This window comes from Pomacea canaliculata, linkage group LG3 (assembly GCF_003073045.1).
Source record: "Pomacea canaliculata isolate SZHN2017 linkage group LG3, ASM307304v1, whole genome shotgun sequence".
NCBI lineage: Eukaryota > Metazoa > Mollusca > Gastropoda > Architaenioglossa > Ampullariidae > Pomacea > Pomacea canaliculata.
The window spans coordinates 33328026-33347569 of record NC_037592.1 but is presented as its reverse complement, the minus strand read 5'-3'; the positions used below and the strand labels follow the sequence as shown (position 1 = coordinate 33347569).

Below are 19544 nucleotides of genomic sequence, written 5' to 3'. Positions count from 1 at the left end.
TAAGCTATTAAGTTAACATTTCTTTCAGATATATTTGATCACATCACCTGTGAATGTTTTCCTGTGTAGGTACTACGCGCCAGGTTTATGAACGCACTTGTGGTGGCTATAGTCGAGATGACCCCAACCGTGCAGTGTTTACCTGTCTGAGTGCAACATGCAAGCAGCGAAGTATACTGGCTCTCTTAACAGTGCCTTTTGCAACATGGTGACTGGTCAGTAAAAACCGTTTAAAACACACTATATCTGGTGAAAGAATGAAAAGAGGGGCCTATGTATACATATTGAAGGATCAGCCTTCCACTAACAATGAATCAGTAGTTTCTTGTTTACCTTTTGCCTGCACCATATGGTCTATGAAAGTACTTGTACTTGTTAATGTTGTAAGAAACAATGATGAGTCACCTAATAGTCACAATCTATTTTCTTACAATAGTGAATTAAAGTTTTACAGAGACGTTTTTATCCAGAACACCAGATTCATGTATTAAGTATTAAGGGCTTAAACATCTCCAGCATAGACAAGAAGCAGTAACAGTTTTTTTAGTTTATTCCCTCAAGGAGCATAGGGGTGCCAACAACACTTATGGGACCCGATTTTGGGCAGCCCTCCTCAGTTGGGCCCATGTGAGTCCAACGTCCTTTGCCTTGCTCTCTACTGTTGTTCTCCAAATCTCTCGTTCGGTCGCCCAACTCTCCTCTTCTGCTCTAAGGTTTCCAGTCAAGTGCCTGACCTCGGCATGTGTCAGCTGGTTGCCTTCTCAGAGGTGTACCAATGGCCATCAAAGGTTTCAGAACTCTACACAGCAATGTCCAACTGCCTTCACATTGCTCATAGTAAGATGCGGCGTCTTACTAAAAATCTGCGAAAAATGGCATATTATCGCGAAACAGGTTGTTCAATGTGGCGTGTGCTGTTGAAATCTATAGCCTGCCTTGTGTTCCAGGATGTTCTCTTGAAATATGTCCTGAAGTTGAATTGGAGTTTAGATTCTCATCATTTCGAAAGTCGTTCTCTTGTCCATTGAAACTTTTAAGCCAGTCTTTCTGCTTCCTCTGATAGCTTGCTCAGTTTGGTTTGTGCATGCTGCTGCCGATGAGAATAGGAGACTAATGTCATCTGCAAAGTCCAGGCTCTTCTAGCTGTTGGTGAAGGTCTCTCTGTTATCCAGTGTGTATCCGTCTTGGCTGATCTTGCGCATATCCAGCTATGATCATCAGGAAGATTGTTCGGTGATAATATTCAACCCTAATCTTACGCTGTCCTTACATTGCGAAAAGGTTTAGTGATTTTGCCGTTGTGGATAACATGGCAGGTACACAGAGATCTTCGTACAATATACCCATAAATAATAGAGTGTTGTTATTGAGCTTAGGTGGACTGCCAAAGTGGAAAGCATCATCCTCCAGTTGATGTCCCTGGTCACTAATCAGACTGTCAAATGCCTTCTCAAAAACATTAGAAGGAATTGTATAGAGGCGGAGGATAGCACAGTAGACTGCTCAATGATGAGACGGAGTGGTGTGCATGGCGGTCAGTGCTATGACCTATGTTATTCTGGCGAAACCCTGTTTGTTACTGGTGTCTCAGTCTCTGTTTGTCTTATTCCAGTCTCTCTTCTATGGACTAACTGGATATGGACAGCAGCATATCCCCTTCCATTTTGATGTTGAGTTTGCAGTTATGTATATCTTACTTGGTAACTTGACCAGGTGGCCTAGTTTCCAGTCTGTATCGATACACTAGTCTTGATTCTCTAATCATGTGTAGAAGAAGGGACTGTAAAATTGTTGCTTATGGTTTATTTATCTTGGGTCGCTGCCTTGTAGTTCTTCTGAGATAAGCCATCGCGGCTGTTATCGCTTTGCCACTTGTGTTGGGATTTTGCTTTCGTGAGCCATTTGATTAATTTTCTTATGTCTTTAGTGGAAGTGCTGGATTGACATCGAAGTTTTGTTTGTCAGTTTGCGTTATTTGGCCTTGGTGGTATGTCAGGTAAAAATGGTGGACGAGGTCGATTCAGGATCTGCCTTCAAAGTGTTTCCCATCCAGCGGTCTCTTTGTCCGATCGCGTTCTGTTCTTCGATAATGGTGCTTGCCGAGCGTCTTTGTCGTAGTGAGCCGCGCGTCTTGTTACGTTGTGTAAGTTTAATTGCTCCTGGCTGACAGAGCTCGTTTGTTATTTGTATAGACGGCTTCGATGGCTTCAGGTTCCAATGAGAGTTACGAAAATACAAAAAAGAGATCTGCTATTGCATATGTTGGAACTAAGGCCATCTATGTACTTCCAGAATTGCCTTGATGTTGGAGTGAATATTCTGATATCTTGTTCAGACTGGAAATCTGACTGGCAAATATTGTTCTTCTTGCAACCACTATGATTAAATGTTAAAAATACCTTCGCCTGCTAGTTGTTATTGTTTTTCTGTCATGAGTAAATCTGCCTGATGTTTTCATTTCAGGCATACGAATTCTCCGCGTGCCATGCAGATGTGAGGGTGGGGTTTGTCAAGGTTGAACTAAACAAAGAGACAAAAAATCATAGCGAGCCAACAGCATATTACGTCAATCTATTGGTAACAACTGCAGGTGGGGGTACCTTAAAATCCTCCATCAGTTCCAGTGAGAACGCCTTTTGCTGATATAAAATTAGCTTGAAAGTCATTCTTTATTGGTTCATGTTTTCATCTTTCCGCTGAGTGAACGATTATCTTATTATAAATGAAAAATGACTAATATAAATTATTCATTGGCTTGTTTACCTCAACTGTATTTTCCTACATTTACATCCATCCACTCACTGACGGTAATGGCTAAAAGGACTAAAAACCTTTCAGTGAGTAATAAAATTCATCTGATTCTGTTCAACATTCAGTGGAGAGTATTTGCTTCAATTTACCTTAAATGTTTACTCATGTGAGTAAAACAAACACCTATTCTTTTGTTTTTCTTCTAGGTTCATTTTGACACTATCGTTCCCTATCACTGCAAAATAGTATCTGGATGCGTAGACTCTATGTTAACAGTCAAAGATATCACAAAATCTGTGAGTTACAATTGCTACATATGTTTGTAACTTTAAAATTGCACACTTTTTTTATTTAATTATGAAAAGAACGAGGGCGAGAGATATGCTTTTGTCTAATATGCCATGGTGTGTAAATGCTAATTATGTAATAACTAATACTATCTTGATGAGAACCTTGAAATGTTTTAGGTCGTAAAATACCCTTTTAAATCCTCTTTATAATATCATTAAAATCTTATGTTTATTTTGAGTTTTGCTAATATTGTGTGCAAATTTGTAGTAATTGTTAATTTGTTTCATTTAATAATAAAACACTTTTAGCTGTATAATATACAGTTGGACCTCGATAAGTCGACCTTCCCTAAGTCGAAAACCTCCCTATATCGAATTAGTTCCCGCCAAATACCTGCGCCTATTACGCCATTTTCCCTAACTCGACAACTCCGTGAGTCGAATTTTTTTTCGGGTCTCCTTGAGTTTGACTTATCGAGGTCCGACTGTATCAGCAAAAATGTTCTTCGTCAGAATGTTTTGAATTCTCAGATGGAGAAAGTACTAAAAATCTTCTAACACCAGTATCATGCAAAATTGTTTCCCCATAACTCAGAGCACAGAAAATATTCTGTGGAGTGGTTGGAAAGATGATGATGCTGGAGTAAACCAGATGACATATCAGGTGTATGAGCTGGGTTATGTGAGAACTGCCCTCCAGCACAAAACTCTTACTACTAAAGGCACTGTCAACAGTACTGGATCTGTAAGTATTGCTTTTATAAAGGAAGCAATTTATGTTGATTGTAGCTTTCTTCTATTTCTGGGCTAATACTTGACAAAGATTTTTAAAAGTTTGCATGAGCATTTATTTGTTTCCTGCATTTTGTATCCCTTATACTTGGCCAGCTGTTCGAGTGCTTTGGTGAGTTACACGAGGGACCTCAGAGTGGGAGACGGAGCACCCAAATGTTGGTATAAATAGCAAGCAATGACTTAATTTATAACGTACTTTACTTTGCAGATGCTAAAAATATCCCTGGCATTATTGCTTGCTCTAGACTTTGAGAAAGTGTTCGATTTTGTGTCCTGGCTGTTTATTGAAAGGTCCCTGAAGTTGTTTTGTTTTCCTTAACCTATTATAAAATTTGTGTACAATAACTTCATATTTTTTCAAAGGGGCAATACTGAGGTTGAAATAGTTTTAAAAAGGGGATAGGGGCAGAGAGAATCCAATGTTTCTTTATTTATCTTTGCAGAGGTACTTTCACTTATGATCAGGAAAAATAATAATAATTTAAAGGAAATAAAGGTAGAGGAGGACGATGGTTCCTGGCACAATTTTCAGATGATACTATATGTTTTCTATATGATAGCGAAAAATCTTTTAACTTATCTTTTAACACACTAGATAGATTCTCCGATATCTGGGTTAAAAGTTAACAATGACAAGACTTAAGTGGTCTGAATAAGTAGCATAAAAAAAGTCATATTAGCTATATGAGAGACAGGAATTTCAATGGAACCCAAACATTTTTTAAATTTTTGGTATTAACTTTTTAGTTAATATGGAGAAAATTGTTAGCTTACATTTTTTAGACAAAATTCAAGAAATGGAAAAAAAATCTTTGGAAAAAAGAGGCATTTAATGCTCTTTGGTGTTAATAGTAGTGAAATCTCTTGTAATACCTAAGATAGTTCATTTGCTGACTACCTTTCCTGAACCCCCTCCCCTTTTGAACTTGATACAAAGAATTGATAATAAAATATTTTCTTTTGTTTGGAATGGTAAGACTGCAAATAAAAAGGGCTGTAAGTTGTTAACCCTCTTAGAACGATAGGCCGCGAGCGTGGCTCTGCTCTTATGACCCAAGAATAGCAAACTGTTAATTCTCTTGGATTATTGCTGTCACCAAAGTGAAAGTAGGCAATTTTCATTACTTTTATTGCTAAGTTCAAGCTTTCTCCTTTCCAAAAAAATTATAGGTTTCTTGGTCTCTTTTACCCAGAGCAGCAAAGTGTAAAAACAACCATCACCTTCTGACGTCCTTGACGTCTTAAGACATTTGCCATTGTTTTATTATGGGGCTGTATTTTTAGGCCGTGCTAGCTATATCAGGAAAGAGGACTAAAAACGTTGTATTTTAGCTCTTTTATAGCCACACTTAAAATTAGCTGGTTAAGATGTTCAAAACTTAACAATGGGAGTCTAGACGTCAATTATCTCTCCAGAGTTAGCAAAGATTGATATTTGCGGTGGTGAATAAGCCAGTTTGGTGATGAAAAACTTTCAAAATCTATTCTGGCAATATGTGATGAGGCATTTTAAAAAGTTAATTAACAAGTACATTCCAACGTGTAGTGAAGAATTTCCTGGGGAACAAATTCCCTTTAGTGGTAATATTATTAGAAGTTGTCTATATTAAGAAATGGTTGGATGTAAAACTTATGTAAAAGTTATGAAATAGGGGACCTCACTAACATTGATGGTACATTTCTGACTCTTGATGAACCGGTAATTGCCTGATAGTTTCTCAGAATAAAACTCTTAATAGGGATGGGTTATTATTAGTAAAGGAAACAAAGAAGTTTCAAAAAATCCTTTAAAATAATAAACTGAAAAATAAGAGGCGGAATTTAAAGAATGTAGCCGGGCTGATATATTTCAAAAGCCCTTCTTTACTACAATAGACACCTAGCTGAGATGGTTTCATATAAGAATCTTACACAGAATTCTACCCACAACTTGTTCCTTTTTAAATGTAAGCTCAATACAACTTGTAAGCAAGACAATGAAACGGATGACACATATTCTGGTACTGTCCATTAAGTAAAGACTTGTGTACAACTGTTGAATATGTTAAAAAACAAAACAATTTAGAGGAGATAAGGTTATGTACAGTTGTTGTATTTGGTATTAATGAGCATTAACAAAGCTTTCAACTTCATTATTCTTCTAGCAAAATGTTTCATTTATAAATCCAGATTCATGAAGGTGATACCAACAATGTCTGCATTGCTGGCTGTGTTGCTTTGCTCTTGACATAAATAAAGTCATGTGTTTCTGATCTTTTAGGGAAATACCAGCTTTTCTGTAACAAGCCCTGGGATGTATGCCATTGTCCTGTCTGCTGTGGACAGAGCTGGCAACCACAAATCTTGCCGGAGACTTTTTCTGTATGATTCATCTTCCCAGATCAGTGTCACAGCCTCCTCAGTTTTGCGTGTGACCTCTGCAGCACAGGTCACATCCTTCACCTGGCAGCACAGGGAGGGAGATGTAACTCTGTCATGGGTAGAGAGGTACACCAATGTATTCCACAACACCCACAATCTTCTGAAAGCTGTTTCATCAGAACCTGGAGTAGAGAGTGCATATGATGACTCAGAAGGAAACAGGACTGTAGCAGCCATTCAGAACACTTTAGGTTAGCTATTTCAAATGCTTGAAACATAATTAGGCTGTGTGTGTATGTGAGTGTATGTGAGAAAGCGAGTTTATATATATGTAATATGATGTTTTACAGAATGAAAGTATTTCAAGACTTTCAAAAAACAAAAAAAAAAACAACTTGTGAGCACTCACCCTTATAACTTGATTACAGCTGCTTGCTAAGGTTGGTCCTAAGTGTAGAAACTATGTGTCTTACCAGAAAGACATATTTTGATTTACAAGCTTATCATTTACTGGTGAAATATTTTTCAGGTATTGTAAAATTCACAACTGCTTGGGCAGTAGATGTAAAAGGAGGAACAACTCAGAGGACACCATCTAATACTGCATTTACTCAGGAACTAGGACTGGCCATGACAAAAATAATAAAGGTGTGCTATTTCTTGTTTTCTTAGTTATTCAGTTACAAAAATATCTATATTTCTGATTACTTTTACGTTATTATTTACTAAGTGTTGTTCAGTGGTTGAATAAGCATTCATTTTCAAGTTTGCTTTATCTAAGAAATTTCCACTGTAGAGAAGTGTAGTTGTAGTGTTGTTTGCTGTTGGTTATACTTTAGATCAGTTTAATAAGTTTAATTTCTGTTTGTCTATCTCTTTATATTTACGTCGTCTTCTTGCAACAGAAACAATTAGTAAAAATTAGCTTTCCAGATAAGAGTAAATTTTAAACTGTTTGTAGGCAAATGTTGTGGATGGCCAAAGTCTGACATTCTGGGTGAGAGCATATGACATCCGAGAGGACTACTATGAAGAGAATCTGACAGTACATGTGGACAGCTCACCTCCAGTGATCACAAATCTGTGGCTGACCAAGGACAACTTTGAGAACATCAGTGTCCATGGTCTTGAGGAGCTCAATGCAATGACGTAAGGTCTTCATTCTCCTTAGGATTAGAGCTTATATAGTCATCAGTAATGTGATAAGATCATAGTACTTTTGTCTGGTGTCTTGCTGTTTTAGATTACAACCAGTAATTTCTAAGAAGAAATTATCTGATCGAAGGGCACACCCTGGTCCTCTTGCTTAGGGTTTATTAAGCCATTAGTAATTTGACAAAGTCATCATATTTTCTTGCTGTTTTGCACTTTACATTACTTTACAATAAACCTATACTCTTCAGGAGTCTGCATTTCTAAGAAATTATCTGATTAAACACTATCTCTCCTTATTGCAATTTGAAAACAATTGGTGAAAGGCATGGACTAGATTAATTAGTGTTGGAATTTAGTAGTGTAGCTTTACAGTTGAGAGAAGCTCTTGTGATTTGGAAGCGAGAATGAAGAGAAGGTAGGCCAGCTGCCGAGTGAAGCTCTGAATAAAATCTATAGTTGAGGGGCGATTTCCATCTTTGTTGTGTTCTTGTGCGACTAGCCCACCCCTATGTAGCCATCAGAGACTGACATGCTGGTTACATAGTTTTATGCAGCATTGTAAAATTCTGTGAGTTAAATACATTCCAAGATGTCTTGCTCCAAATTTTTTACTGGTCATTTGCTTCACAGAATAGAATGGGTGGCGTACGATGACCACAGTGGGCTGTACAGTGTGCAGTGGCAGCTAGTGGACAACTACAATGGTCAGAATATTGTGCATGGAGCAGGAAATGTATCACCACAAGGAGAGACTAATGTATGTGCATTATTTTTACAAAACTCTAGTATCCTACCATCTTAATCCTTCTCCACATTGATCATCATAAGATTATAGATCCTGTCTTCACCTGTCTTCACCTACCTTGGCAGCATAGTCAGCAGAAAAGGAGGTGCAGATGAAGATGTAAGAAGGCGAATAAATAAAGCCAGGTTTGCATTTCACACCCTGTGACCCATCTGGAACTCCAAGGCATTTGCTCTGCACAATAAGATTTGATTCTTCAGCACCAGCATAAAGTCAGTCCTTCCTTCTGTATGGATCCAAGACAGACATGGCGCTTAACAAACAACATCATCAGAAGGATTCAGACATTCGTCAACAGGTGTCTGTGCCACATCCTCAACATCAGATGACCAAAGAAAATCTCCAGTACAGACTTATGGGATAGAACCAACCATAGCCTGCTAGGCAAGACATCAAGAAGAGGACATGGGGCTGGACTGATCACACCCTATGAAAGCTGGCTGACAATTTAAGAAGACAAGCTGTGTACTGGAATCCACAGGGGAAGTGCAGGGCTGGGAGACCCAGAGAGACATGGAAGAGATCGATCGGTCCATGGCGAGGTGGAGGCAGCCAGGATGACATGAGCCTAGCTAAAGAAGGAGCTGAAAACCGGATCTGCTGGTGTTCCCCTTGAGGCAAACAGGACTTAGAAGACAGCAATAAATTTTATATTGCACCTGGTGAAGCTACTCGCCACGTACATAAAATTAAAGAGAGACACACAAAATTAAAGAGAGTCAATTTGTTAAGTAATTTTGGAAAAAAATGTGTGCTTTCAAGTAATTTTGGAAAGTTACTAGTGTCTCTTGGTGTTTTTAGTGTACTGGTATGGAATTCCAAACTGCGTGTCCAAATATTGCAAAGTAACTTTTTTTTTTTTGGGGGGGGGGGAACTTTATGCTGACAGTAAATGAACTTCACATTCTTGGCTCCTCAGTATTTTTTTTAGGGGGGAATCTTCCTTCTTTGTCCTCACTATTTCCGACGCGACTGAGAAAGGGACAGCGTTGGAACTATAGAATTTTGTCATCCTTTTCCCAAAGGCCTGTTACTGGAATGTAGCTGTTTCTGACAGATCTCAATGACAGGAGCGGAGGCATTTCATCTCTGGAAAGCAGCTTATATTTTTACAAACCTCTACATCCTTTCCCATAATTGTTGAAAAGACAATTAAGAGCAAACCTCTGTAGGTATCATTACAAAGTAAATGGGTTCATGTACTTTATTATGACTTCTGTATGTTTTCTATGCTCAGTACTTCTAGAGTACTGACAAGTACTTCATGCAAGTGTATATAGTGCGACATCTTTGTCCTATCACACTTCACACTAATTTATCTAGTTGTCCAGACACCTGTCTACAATGAGTAATGCATTTATAAAAATGGGTTTAAAAGTTTACTCTTTCAGAATTTCAGTTTTGTCAATAACCACAGTGCTTTTCTTTCTAGACTCTTCAGCAATGTCAGACACGCTATGGAAGTTATGTTCGTGGTGCAAACTGTTACTGCACAGGGCCTGTTGGCTGCTATCATAGCATTTCAAGTGAAGCTGTCATTGTTTTTTTTTTTTGGTTTTCTTTGTCCTTGTACTTCAGTCTTGGGGCATGGTGGCATTTTCAGCAATGGCAGTGTTGATGTTCATGATTATGATTACTATATTGAGGTCACAGTTGTCAATCACGCCAAGCTTTCCACAACCATCAGGAAGCAGGTTAGTTACTTCACGGATGAATCAACAGACAGAATGACAAAGAAAGAAAGAGAGAGAGAGAAAAAAATGATACACAGAATGACAAATATGTGAAAGGAATGAGAGAGAAAATGAAATGTCTAAGATCAACAAGGCACTTTGATGGTTAATAAATGGCTAGTGGATCTACCAATAAATGTTTGACAATGTATTATGAAATGATTTACTTCAAAGTAAAATTTACACAATGAACACTCCCTTTTCACTTTTCATCATTATTAGATAACACTAGATGCAAGTCCCCCGTATCCAGGTGTTGTGAATGATGGAATACCAGATTCCCCAGAAGTGGACTATCAGTACAGCAGGACACTACATGCGTACTGTCAGATTTCTGACAGATTTGTAGGTGGATCAAGTTCTACCAGTATGCATTTCACACCTCGTGTCTCAACAGCAGTGTGTTTGGACACAACACACAAGACAACAGAGTAAACCTTCATTTTGCATGAACTCATTTCATAAGATACAGATACTTCCCATTAAGAAATTGCCTTGTTATGATCCCCATATTAGGTTAATTGTAATCATGTAGGCTGACAGGAGTTTATTTTCAAACCCATTAGTTACCTATTTTATCTCTAGCCTCTAGCTGTCAGAAGTGACCTATAATATTATAGATTACTATCAGCCATTTCTTATACTGACTTTGACAAAGTAATTTATCAATATAATGTATAAGGTAGCTTTAATTTGTGTGTACTTTGAGAACAACGGAACAAAAATTTTGTCATCATTTGATTTCTTTGCTGTGACAGTTGTCATGACTTTATGAAACCACAGCACACTCTGGAGTGCTCCAGCTGATGTAACTCTTTTACAATCACTGTTGTAGCTTTTCGATACGGTGCCATTAAGAGCCAGCTTCTGTGTGTTCAGATGGTTTATCTGTTTACGACTAGTAGCAAAAGTGCCCCTCTGTTTATGTGGCTGGGTGACTCTTTCGCTACCTGAGCTTGATCGTAGAAGCATCAGACAATGGTATATGGCTGGTGACTTCGGACCCGCACGATAGGCCTGTGGAAACCAGGCTGACCAGACATGCATGTGAGTTCCTTACACATACGATAAAATATCAGTCCAGTTGTTATTTCCTTGAGATACAAAATTTTATTTGAAAGTTAAAACCCACACCACGCATGCATGTGAGTTCCATACAAAACAGAATATGAAAGATCAGTTATTGTTTGTCTACTTTGCAGTCCGAAACTTTACTGTAAGAAGTTAATTTCAAAAATATAATTCTCATTATGCATTGAATCAGCTACCATTTTATCTTGTTAGTGAATTTCGACGTGTATAAACAGCGATCCTCTTACTACAGGTACATTATCCAGTTATGTAGGGGTAGGTAGGGGTAGCTGTCGTCCACAAACTGCTCCAGTCTGTTGCTTGATGGGATGTCTGGTTCAGGACGATAGGATGTTGGGCGTTAATTATAAGCCATGCCCATATGTGCAATAGGTGGCTATAGTGCGGCGGACTGAGGATCGGTTGGCATTGTTGCTTGTTGCGGATGATCAAGTGGACGTAGTGATGGGTGAGAGCGTACTTGTGAGCGTGCATCGTCGAGAGCCCAAACGCGACGGCATGCGACACAAAATTTTGTTTTATTAAAATGTGGTCTTTATGACTTTGTGAAAATTAAATACTTGTAAACCGACTTTTGAAGTAGCAAAAGGAGCTATTTCTTCGATTTTGCTTGAGTTGGTCAACAGTAACAAGACCAAGCCTGGACCTGATGTGAACTTCTTTCCTCTGAGTCCAATCAAGTCCTCTGTCCAAGCTGTTGATGCCTGTCAGTATCAGGCTTTTGAGAGCAGATTTACTCTGATGTTTTACTTAGACAAAGATCACCAGGTAAGTACGTCAAGATCTTACAATAATGGCGGCATCGTTTGAATATTTACTTGCAAAGAACTTATGAGAGATATCTGTTAATTATATTTACTTTCATTGTGAATTAGTTTCTTCTTTCTGTTGGCGACATTTTAAGGCAGAGTTTTTGCTAATGTCAACTGTTATTTTAAGAGTAACCATCTTTGCGAGATGTTAATCCTCTATATCGTTCGTTAGGTACTTTGTAATTCACTGCTTACCATATTATTGCCTGATTTATGTAAAATCCCTTAACATCCCTATGTCCTTGCTTTCCGGTGAGGATTTAGAGAACTTCTGACTTGAATTTTTCGTAGAAAAATATACTTTTCTAATCTTTGTCGTTTTACCATACTTCTAGTAACATTTAATACTTGCCGATCCAATGTGTTGTTTTAAAAACTATGACATTTTAAATCAATAACTTAAACATTTCATATCCAAAGCTGTACATGAACTGGTCTTCATATGAAAATGAAAGTGGCATCTATGACTATGAAGTGGGTCTGGCTTCAACAAAGAATTATGGAGACACCCCTGACATCTCTCCTTTTACCAGCACACACCACAACTTTTATCAGAATGATAATCTGTCACTGCCAGTTGGAACTCCGTTTTATATATTTATCAAAGTCCAAAAAGCGGGAAATGTCTCTTATGCAGTAAGTAAAATGATTCATTAAATCATGGGCTTCATATGACTACTTTACAACAGACCTTTTGTCTTTCTCTCAGTTTAAAACATTTTTGCTTGACCATCAACTCCCACAATTCACGTTACATCTAAAGATAATTTTCATTTATTTGCCATGAAAACAGGAATGTCCCTGAAGTATATTTTTGGTCAAAACTCACCAGCACATCAATGTGACAGAATCAGATTATAATTTAATCTCCTGTTGCAGGAACTGGGTCCTATAGTTGTAATTCAATCTTCAGCCACTTACTCTGGAACATTGAATTTAACTATGGAATCAGATTTTCTGGTTGTACGGTGGGATGTACAGCTATTTACAGATCCAGAGAAAAAGTATCTTAAGTTTTATGTTGCCTTGGGTAGGTGCACTACAAATTAGTTTATGTATCATTTGGCACATACATGTGTGAGAGAGAGAAATATCCCTCTGTCTATTAACTCAATTATAAATTAGTAATCCTAAACTAGAGATGCTTTGTTTGGTTTCTGTGCCATGTAAGATTATAACAACAATAATAATGGTAATCATCTTTATAAAGCACCTGAAGGCAAACAAGGTGCTTTGCTCACAGGAAATCAAATCACTAGCTTATCAGACAACAAAGGTTATAGACAATGGCAAACATGACACAGTTGATGGAATGCTTTTTACTGAAGCTTTTCATTGTAGTATTCACTGACCGGCTACTTTGAATTACAGAGGAGCTAACAAGCGGCACGTTATTGCATCCAAAGTCTCTTGCACGTGCTTCGGGTAGCTGCATCCAGTCCACTCCACCATCATGTGCTGCCTTCAACATCTCGGAGCTTCACTGGGGACTTCATCAACAACATGCATATGTTGCAAAAGTGCAGGTCACAAACATTGTAGACCTTGACCTCATGTTGACATCTGAACCCTACGTGCATGACAGTAGGGGTATGTATTGCTAATGCATTTTCATTTTCTTGTGTTATGAGTGCATGTGTGCCATGTCCCCTTTACACATTCTCGTGACTATTGAAGAAGCTTTAACAGATAAATATTCTCTTGGACCGTCCAAATCTTGTATATTTTTTTTCCTAGTCCGAGAACTTTGACAAGACATTAGTATTCAGCACTCATCTAAGTTCAGAAACATACAGTATTAATCGACAAGTGGGGATTAAGACACACAACAAGCGCCAACAGGGAGGATGCTACAAACAACACAACACAACACAACACTATACTAACCTCAGCTGAGGGAATTCAACATAAATCTTCCAAAAAGGAATTCAAAAATTAAAAACCTCTTTATAGGGAATTTAAAACTTATCTTTAACACTTCAGAAATCAAAGCATCAAGTAATTTACGAGTACTGCTTTTAGTTCATAATAATTCTCTTTAAATCATGAATCAAAATTCTTCGAAAACTAAAACAACCATGCAAAATAAACACTGTTCTCTTTCATACTCACTCTTAAAAGGAAGCTTTATTTATTGATTATGATATATCTTTAGTACTGCAGAAGTTCAGTTTCGGAAAAGAATGCTTGTCCACTCAGACAAAACGATTATACTCACAACATATATGGAAGTGAGTACCCACAGATTAAGCCAATGCAGCACAAGAGACCACACATCCCCGTCAAAAGGTGACTGACCAGCGAGCATAAGACACGGACGACCTCGTGAGGTCAGACCGCGCAACACACTGACGAGTCGGTTAGTGATGGGGGTCACCGCTGCAGATAGTCCTAGACCGCTTCACGCGCACGTGATTCAGCGGACACCTTGGCAGAAAACAACATATTTCCAACATAGGAACAATTAATTACTCCGACCCTTTACTCAAAAGCTTGGACACACGCTATTGGAGGTCATGTAGCATCAACGCGCGTGCGTTGTGTATCATCGCAACAATGATCAAATTTATTTTTAAGCCAATAACAGCCGATAAAGGGATCATGCTCGTGGACGCCGAAAAGACGCGACCATCGATGCAAGGGACTTTAAGCCTTTAATCCAATGGCAGACTAAGCTGCAACTGTTAACGCTTTGCATGCCCGCGGTTTTGAAATTTCGGTGTTTTCGCGTTTTGGCCAATGTCGCTGCAGCTACAGAAAATTCTTCATGAGCGATCGCTGTTCGACATTGTTTTTTGGCAACAGTAAGTACAAAGTAGCAAGTAGTATTTTTAGCAGTCTTCTATAATTTTAGAAATGGAATTCAGTCCAAAATAAGTTGTTGTGCAAGAGGTTGTGGCACGTGATTGGTAAATTCAATAAGATGGCATTTATGCTGCACATTAAGTGTGGTCTTTATTTATTGTCATTTCATTGCTACTAGAATTACAGTTTGGCTGTTTTTATTAATGTCGATTTGATTTACTGTTGTATAGGTGAATACAAAGAAGTTTGCGGACTCTGTGAGAGGCCCAGAGAAATCTTATAGGTGGACACCAACTCACAAAATACCCACACACAGCACAGAAGAATACAGATAACTCTTAGACGGTCTTTTTTATTCTATATTTCAATTTAATTTATTTAATTTGCTAGCTTTAGCAGCAGTACTAGCTGAATGTGACCTTTTGCCGTCTGTAAGGCAGTGTCTGTGATAGAAAGAGAGTGTGGAAAAGAAAGCAAGCGAAGTAGAGGGGTAGTGTGAATGTATGTGCACATACATAGGATAGGCTTGATTATTCTTTCTTTTGTTTTCTTTCTTACATCATCAAGTCATATTCCGAGTGCAGTGTCACTTTGCTGTAAACAAATTATTTAAAACAAATAATTTAAAGTGTCCCTATTTAAATACTTTAAAATGTAGATGCTATTCTCTTTGCCACAAATTCGTGTGGGGAACTCAAAGTTGTGCCCACGTCTTGGTAAAAGAGTGTACTTATACTTACCTGAAGATGATCAACTTAAAGTCTTGACATTTTTAAAAAAGTGTTCTTTAAGTATCATGTAACATTTAAACACTTTTAACAAATTGTCTTGAATGTGTCTTGAATCTCAGGGGCCAGGCACGAGGAATGGACAGCGGGGTCGTAGCTGAACTGCTGGCTCGGGATGACTCTCGAGTTCTCTGCCACCGACGCCGACACGTGCGTGTACGCAATACCCTAGCAGTACACAATGTATAGTGTAATATTGAATTATAGGTGGAGAATGGCGACCTATGACCCCGCCTGGGTCGAGACTGTTGATAAGGGCAGATATTTTGCAGAAGCAGTTTCCTATTTGAAATTAATTCATTGAATTTGTTTCAACTGTCATTAATGCACTACTCGTCCTTTTTTCTTTATTAGAAGCACTCAAAGAAAAAAATGACTAACAACCTGAGCTATGTCTTATGTTGTTGTATCTTTTGTTTCTCTGAGAACCACAGGTTTAGATAGTTTTGGCATTTATTTATCCCATGGGTTGTTTTAATTTTTTAGACGTTTACAGCGATTTATTTAGTAAGAAAAATAATTGATTAATTACGATAGCTTAAGCATTTCTGAACACAATTACTTCCCTTTCAATGGGAGGGAAGTCTGTTTTGACGGAAGTATCGTCAATTTCACAGTTCCCGTTCTTTTCCACTGAAAAAATGCGAGACGATCCACAGCTCGAGAAGTGTGCGACTTGTTCCTCGGAGAATCGGACGAGGGAATTGAGTTGGAGGTGAAAGAATATGGCGACGACGATTAATCTAAAGACTCCGAGGAAAATGTAGTGTTAGAGGAAGATGTAGAGGATATGACTAATGAAAATCCTTTTGCAGACGAGCGCATGGCCGCAGCATGTGTCGAGGAGAGAAGAGGATATTGAAATCAATGCTCATCAAGAGGATGGTGCAGCAGATTCAACAAATACGAGGAAAACAACGAAGCTGAGGATATTCCCTCATCTGCAGACGGGGATTTTCTGAACGAATGGTGTAAAAACCTGAGTGGTTTTCATATGAAACCAAGCTTCGTCGCCACGCCAGGTTTGAGGGACTATCTAAATCTTCCCCCTCGGGGGAATTTTAAGCCCATCGATTTTTAAAAATTTCTTTATAAATAAGGATTAGATAAAGAAGATGAAGGTGAATATGCACAGCAGGTGATAGATAAGGTTAAAAAATCTAAAGTTACTATTTCAGCTAGAAACATGGAAGCCTGTACAAGTCTGTGAGTTGTATAATTTTGGGGCTTTTATTTTACATACGAGCGTTTTGCAGAAGCCTAGACTTACTGATTACTGGACAAAATGTTCATTTCTTCAAACAACGTTTGCTTCTAAGATAATGAAGCGTGATAGGTTTATGAGCAGTATGCTGTGCTTCCCACTTCCGTGTGCTTATGTAAGTGTATTTACACAAATTTTGACTTTCAAACCACCATGAGGCACGCAAAACAGGAGTGTAAAGGCGGTTCTATCTTCTCGCCGGAAAGAAAAAAAGCTGTAAGGACGTGCGAATATCTTTCCTGTCTGCCAAGAGAAGTGGCGTGTTGCATAGCAGGTAACGAATCTAGCCGTTAGCGAAGCTAGCGGTCCCTGTGCAACGCAGAATAGCCGGAAGACAGAGCTTCAAGATGGCAGACATGAGGCGAGGTTTGAGTGCAGTCTTTGTTTTGCAATTACAACCCGTGTTTCGGAAGATTCACCCCGACGTGCTGAGAGGTGTTGCAAAGCTGTAGCAAAACTGTCGCATATAAATATCGAGCTTGCGGCCCACCTGTCCACAGAAGTCAATCAGGACAAAAGTGAAAACTCCAACGCGCACGTGGTCGATTTCGTCTAAGTCACCGTTCCACGATACTCGCACTTTCGAATGTTCCCGGACGCCTTTGATGTAAGTTACTGTAATAAAATTTAAATAAAGTAAAATGTAATAAACTTAATAAAATATAAATAAAAATACCAAAATCAATTATAGCGAATGTGAACGTCTTTTATATATATAAATGCATTACTAAACTTATCTATAATTCTGCTCACACACACAAGAGAAACAAAAACTGTCATAGAGATCTTTGGTGAAATTTTTCAGGTTCTCCAGGCTTGGATTGAGCCTCATCTGCCGCAAGGAAGAGGTTTCGGCAATAGAACTAAGCTTCTTGCCACCTTGTGGTTGCTGGCAAATAAAGAGTCCTATCGCAGCGTGGCAGATCGTTTTGTAATGAATAAGGGTTCACTACACAGATGCGTAATGCTGATCTGCAGGACAAAGCAAAGCAAGGCGGTGTCATCCAACGGCCAGAAAGGAATGCCCTTCACATGCTTGCTGAAAAATGGGAGCAGAAAGCTGGAATGCCGGGTGTTGTAGTTGCTCTTGATGGCACCATCCTTGGAACTACAGGGCCAAGACGGGAAAGTTATATATGCAGAAAGGGCTTTCCTGCTATGCATCTTCAGGTTAGAATTAAAATTGACATATATACTCTGTAGCAAGTCAAAATTCAAGTGTGATTGTAAACCTAAAAAAATCACAATCCAAAGATGGATAAAGAAAAATGTTAGTATTTTTATAATTATTTTTCGTACCATGCCACGTGGTGTTTCCATCCGCATCTTCAAGTTTGTCATAAATAATGTAAAAAATATAAGAAATTTGAAGCGTAGCATACTACAGGAAAGGATAAGTATAAAGTTTTCTAAATTATACACTAAAAGCAAGAAATAGTAATATAGATGGCACTGATCCTTGCTCTGTCTAGTTTATATTTAACATTCGTCTCGTGTTCAAACTGTTTGGTTATTTATTAGCTATTCTTCATTCATTTTGCAGATGAAAACTATTTTGTACATTTTTCGTGCATTATTTTTTTGTGTGCTGCACGTTGTGACAGCAGCTTAAAATTTTTATATGTCCACTCTGGCAACGTAGGTTCAGTTCACGACAGCAGTGCCTTCAGGACCTGCAATCTGTATCACCATTTAGAATCACCAGAAGGACGACTTCCACATCAGTATTTTCACCTCCTTGACATTCCATATGTGATTACTGCCGCCTGTGTTCTCCACAACACTATTTTGATACAAAGCGGTGTTGATGAAAATGATATAGACATCAATGATGAAGACGGTAGCGATCAGGCGGGTCATCTTGATGGGCTAAATATAGGAGCAGGCAATACAAAGCGCCATGAGATTGCTAATTAACCAGTGAAGAGCACCAAAACCACCCTTCAGAATATATTCACCCATATTTGCCATGCCACGTCTATACCATCTTTAATCAGTATCTGCATTTCTCTTCCACCACCATTTATTATTTGCATTATATAATTTGAATATTTCGCATAAATATCTCTTGCATTTGTGTCAACGTGTGTATTTTTTTTTTTTTTTTGCCCCGTGCAAATTGAGGTGTACATGTCTTTGTGTCACCATCATTAATAATTTGTCCACCATATATTTGTGCATATATTATATGATGTGTACATTTATATTTATGATTTGTGTGACTTTACAGTTGTGATTATGTTGTCTGCAGAAGTTGACCCTTCTGACTTTATGCATACATCTACGTAAATATATCTCGTGAGTTTGATTTACTGTCTTAAAGTAAAGAAAGAACCAGAACTGATAGACCCCTTTCCTCTAAACACACACACAGTTTACATCTGTTGCTATCTAAAGTTTTTTAAAAATCGTCTGTCCGGGGCAACTAGTCTTGTAGTCTGTTGCCAAGCACGACTACCGACACATTTTCAAGACGTGGGCTTTGTTGGTGTGGGTCCATAGCAGCCTACGTTAGTTCAGGTATCGTGGTCATTCTCACCAGGCGAAGATGTTTGTTAAATGAACACATTGCTCACACGTGAATTTCTTCATGCGTAGAGAGGGTCAGGTGACTACTCGGTATTAATTCAGTCTTACATCAAAAAAGGTGGCGAGCCCTGTTGTAGGGACTAACTAACACCGGAATGAGACCGGAGTCCTGTATTTATTCTGTGTGCGTGTGTGACCTGTAAAGTACAAAAGCAATCTGATTTATGTCTGTCAAGAGTGAACAGCGACACCAGCATTCAAGTATTCTGAACCCTAGACTCGACAATTAATCCTCTTCCCAACTTTCCTAAACACGACAGGCGCCGACATGCTCCCGCCTCCGGGATGTAAACATGAACTCATC

At 38.5% G+C, this 19544-nt stretch overlaps 1 protein-coding gene across 4 annotated transcripts; it reads left to right on the top strand.

Moving 5' to 3' along the window:
• The first annotated feature begins 10880 nt into the window (after window positions 1–10880).
• Window positions 10881–19492, top strand: LOC112558911. 4 transcript variants are annotated; one of them, XR_003098247.1, is made up of 7 exons: window positions 10881–10937; window positions 11609–11750; window positions 12215–12430; window positions 12674–12824; window positions 13166–15543; window positions 16203–17821; window positions 18294–19492. XR_003098247.1 is itself a non-coding variant. In XM_025229665.1 (5 exons), the coding sequence occupies exons 1-4, from the start codon at window positions 11724–11726 to the stop codon at window positions 13396–13398; spliced, it is 627 nt and encodes a 208-aa protein (XP_025085450.1). In that variant the 5' UTR covers window positions 11248–11723; the 3' UTR covers window positions 13399–17821; window positions 18294–19492. The 4 variants fall into 4 exon arrangements, 1 of the variants encoding a protein (XP_025085450.1); XR_003098246.1 differs by having other exon boundaries at window positions 13166–17258; window positions 17457–17821; XR_003098245.1 differs by having other exon boundaries at window positions 13166–17821.
• The last annotated feature ends 52 nt before the right edge of the window (window positions 19493–19544 follow it).

Bases quoted from the DNA above. Each gene is read 5' to 3' on its own strand.
- LOC112558911 (XM_025229665.1), top strand. From the start codon at position 11,724: ATGTTTTACTTAGACAAAGATCACCAG. The intron at 11,751-12,214 runs GTAAGTACGTCA...TCATATCCAAAG, and splicing joins ACTTAGACAAAGATCACCAG to CTGTACATGAACTGGTCTTC. The intron at 12,825-13,165 runs GTAGGTGCACTA...TTTGAATTACAG, and splicing joins TAAGTTTTATGTTGCCTTGG to AGGAGCTAACAAGCGGCACG.